Source organism: Hydra vulgaris, chromosome 09 (assembly GCF_038396675.1).
Source record: "Hydra vulgaris chromosome 09, alternate assembly HydraT2T_AEP".
NCBI lineage: Eukaryota > Metazoa > Cnidaria > Hydrozoa > Anthoathecata > Hydridae > Hydra > Hydra vulgaris.
The window spans coordinates 20,631,951-20,635,000 of NC_088928.1; the positions used below are offsets into that span (position 1 = coordinate 20,631,951).

The 3,050-nt window shown below is 25.5% G+C and overlaps 1 protein-coding gene across 1 annotated transcript in view; it reads right to left on the minus strand.

The window, feature by feature from the left end:
* Positions 1-908: 908 nt before the first annotated feature.
* Positions 909-3,050, minus strand: part of LOC101241755 (nuclear pore complex protein Nup133) — a 111,178-nt gene continuing 109,036 nt past the window's right edge. Inside the window, exons 36-37 of the mRNA XM_065805022.1 lie at positions 2,752-2,837; positions 909-1,322 (exon numbers count right to left, since the gene is read on the minus strand). Coding sequence (XP_065661094.1) covers positions 1,183-1,322; positions 2,752-2,837 — 226 coding nt within the window. The 3' untranslated portion in view covers positions 909-1,182. The remainder of the gene's footprint in view (positions 1,323-2,751; positions 2,838-3,050) is intronic.

A 3,050-nucleotide genomic window follows, 5' to 3' on the forward strand; every position in this document is an offset into this window, starting at 1 on the left:
AAAAGCACGTGGGAAATTTGATACTGCGGTATGCAAGAGGTTTCAAAGACACTTCTAAAATGGAGAAAGATACTAGAACAGGCAGGATGCATCAATGAATAAGTTATGATTAAAATATTTATGCAAAAAACAAAACCGTTGTGTTTTTGTTTAAGTGTTCATTTTACTGAAACAATTAAACTCTATTTAGTGATGTTTTTATTATTTATTTTTTGGTTTTTAGTTTAATTTTATGTTGTTTTTAGTGCTACAATCAATTAATATGCATAATTTATTTCAATAAAGATTTTTTTCAACTGCTTATCGACCACTATAAGAATTTTTTTAAAAAGATTTGCTAAAAATTTATTTATATTATCAATATAAAAGTTATTTAAAAAAAGATTTCATCTTCTGATATTGATGCTGCAAAAATAAATAATCGAGAAACAAAATTTTTTATTTACTTACATTTTTACAAGCCGTTATTTAGCTTGAAATGCAACTTATTTTTTTCTAGCCGTCAAATTATTTAGCTTGAAATGCAACTTAGATTTTTCTAGCCGTCAAGTTATTTAGCTTGAAATGCAACTTGGATTTTTCTAGCCGTCAAGTTATTTAACTTGAAATGCAACTTAAATTTTTCTAGCCGTCAAGTTATTTAGCTTGAAATGCAACTTGGATTTTTCTAGCCGTCAAGTTATTTAGCTTGAAATGCAACTTAGATTTTTCTAGCCGTCAAGTTATTTAGCTTGAAATGCAACTTAGATTTTTCTAGCCGTCAAGTTATTCAGCTTGAAATGCAACTTATTGAAAAACATTTTCTTAAAGATATTCTTATAGATATCTTCTTTTCATAATTTAATAATGGCTGCCAAAATGATTTAAACTTTTTTTAAACTGTTTTTCTCTCAAAAAAATAACAAAAATTTAAAATAGCTCCTTTCATAGATCAATCAAATAATACATAAGTATATTATTAATTAAATAATACATAAGTATGTTATTAATTAAATAATACATAAGTATATTATATTGTTGTTTTGAACTTTAAGTCTATATACACATGGACTAAAATTATTTGTTTGTAAATTTTTTAGAAAACTATATAATTTGATGAGAGTTTTTAAAAAACACACAACCCTAAAATTAGATGACTTATTTTAGTTTTGACTTGCTTAGATTTATTTTAGTTACATCTTGTTAGCTCATCACCTCCAACAGACCAAGTAGTTCGTAGCATGCTTGCAGCTGCGGTTGACAGCGAGAAGTTTTTACTAAATCAGAAATTTTGGGCGACAGTAGCAGTTGTTTTAAAGATGGAATCAATTTTTGTCGTATCGCTAGAGAATAAAATTATGCAAAATTAAAATAACTTAAAAATTTTTTTTCAGACATTTTTATTATAAGATGCATCAAACAACATACACCAACGCACCAACCAATATAGATCAAGATAAATCAATTAACATAATCGACTAATCGAAAACCTAGAACCATGTCTGTAACCATGTTTTAAACCATGTTCCTCGTAAATGTTAAAATATAAAAATAATAAAACATGATTCAATTTATGACAACACAAATGTTATTCAAAATAATGTATAAATTATTTAATAAAAAAAAAGCAAATCACGATTAGAATTATGAAACCATAAATTAGATAAATTTTATTTACTGAAGGTCTTTATATATTTAATATAATTTAGGCGTCCATAAATTACGTCACGCTTTAGGAAGGAGGAATGGGTTAGTGGCCTTGTGACGACTCATACCGAACTTGTTACTAAAGAGTTTCGATGTTGTGACGAGGGGGTGGGGGTAGGGGGATGGTCTAAAACGGGTAAAAATTACGTGAAGTAATTTATGGACGACCCCTTATAAGAACGGGATCTTAGATAGTAATTTATACTTATGTTGAACTATGTTGCTTTTTTCCCGAAATTCCTATTTAAAATTTTGGTATTTTTTATGAAGTAGTTATTATTGTTTATTCTAGTTTTTCATTGTTGGCGTAAAAACTTTATAAAAAAATTTCTACAAGTTTCTAAAAAAAAAAAATTATTTCACTAGAGTTTGCAGAATTATGAAACTTTTAAAAAGACACAAAAAAAATCATTGTAAAATATACAATAAAAGATCAATATTAAAAGAATTTCAACATAATATTATGTAAAAAAGCAAAAAAGAAAAAAGAAGTGTAATGGTAAATTATAAATGAAATTTAAAAAGAATACGTTTAATATTGAAAAAATATATATCATTAAATATTGAAAATAAGAAAAAATTGTTTCAAAGCCTAAAAATAAATTTCCAATTTCGACAGTAAATTTAAAACTCTTGTTTGAAAAGTTCCAGCGTGATAAAATCACTATATGAAGATGAAAAAAAGTTCCAGCATATATTTTATATATACATCTTTTTGATTTGCTCAGCCTAATACCGAATCAATCATAGATAAATGATAATCAAACATAGATGAATGACAATCAATCATAGATGAATGAAAACCAATCGTAGATGAATGACAATCAATCACAGATGAATGACAATCAATCGTAGATGAATGACAATCAATCATAGATGAATGACAAATGCTTATTAAAAAGTATATAACTTTGAACAAAATAATCATAAAAACATTTTGCTAAACTATAATATGAAATCAAATATTGTTAAATATTTTCGAAACCTATTTTAACAAGTTATAATTTGTTAACATGAAAATAAACTTATGTTATTATAAAATTTATTATTTATATAATAAATTACCTGAGTTTTTACAATACTTAAGACATTTGTAAAACATTTTTTGGGAGACGACTGCTAAAATATCTATTTGGACTGACTCATCCCATCTAAAAAAAATAAATATTGAAAGGTGATAGCATACCCACACTTTATAGAGAAATTGAAAATTGTACTGAAATTTGATCAAAATGAAATTTGATAAATACTTTACATTAACCAAACAATTTTCTCGTGCTCTAATTACAATACTACAAGCAATTGTATCTCTTATGAATGATTTGCTTGAAAAAAGTTTTACAGTTGTTCTTACTAATTTACAA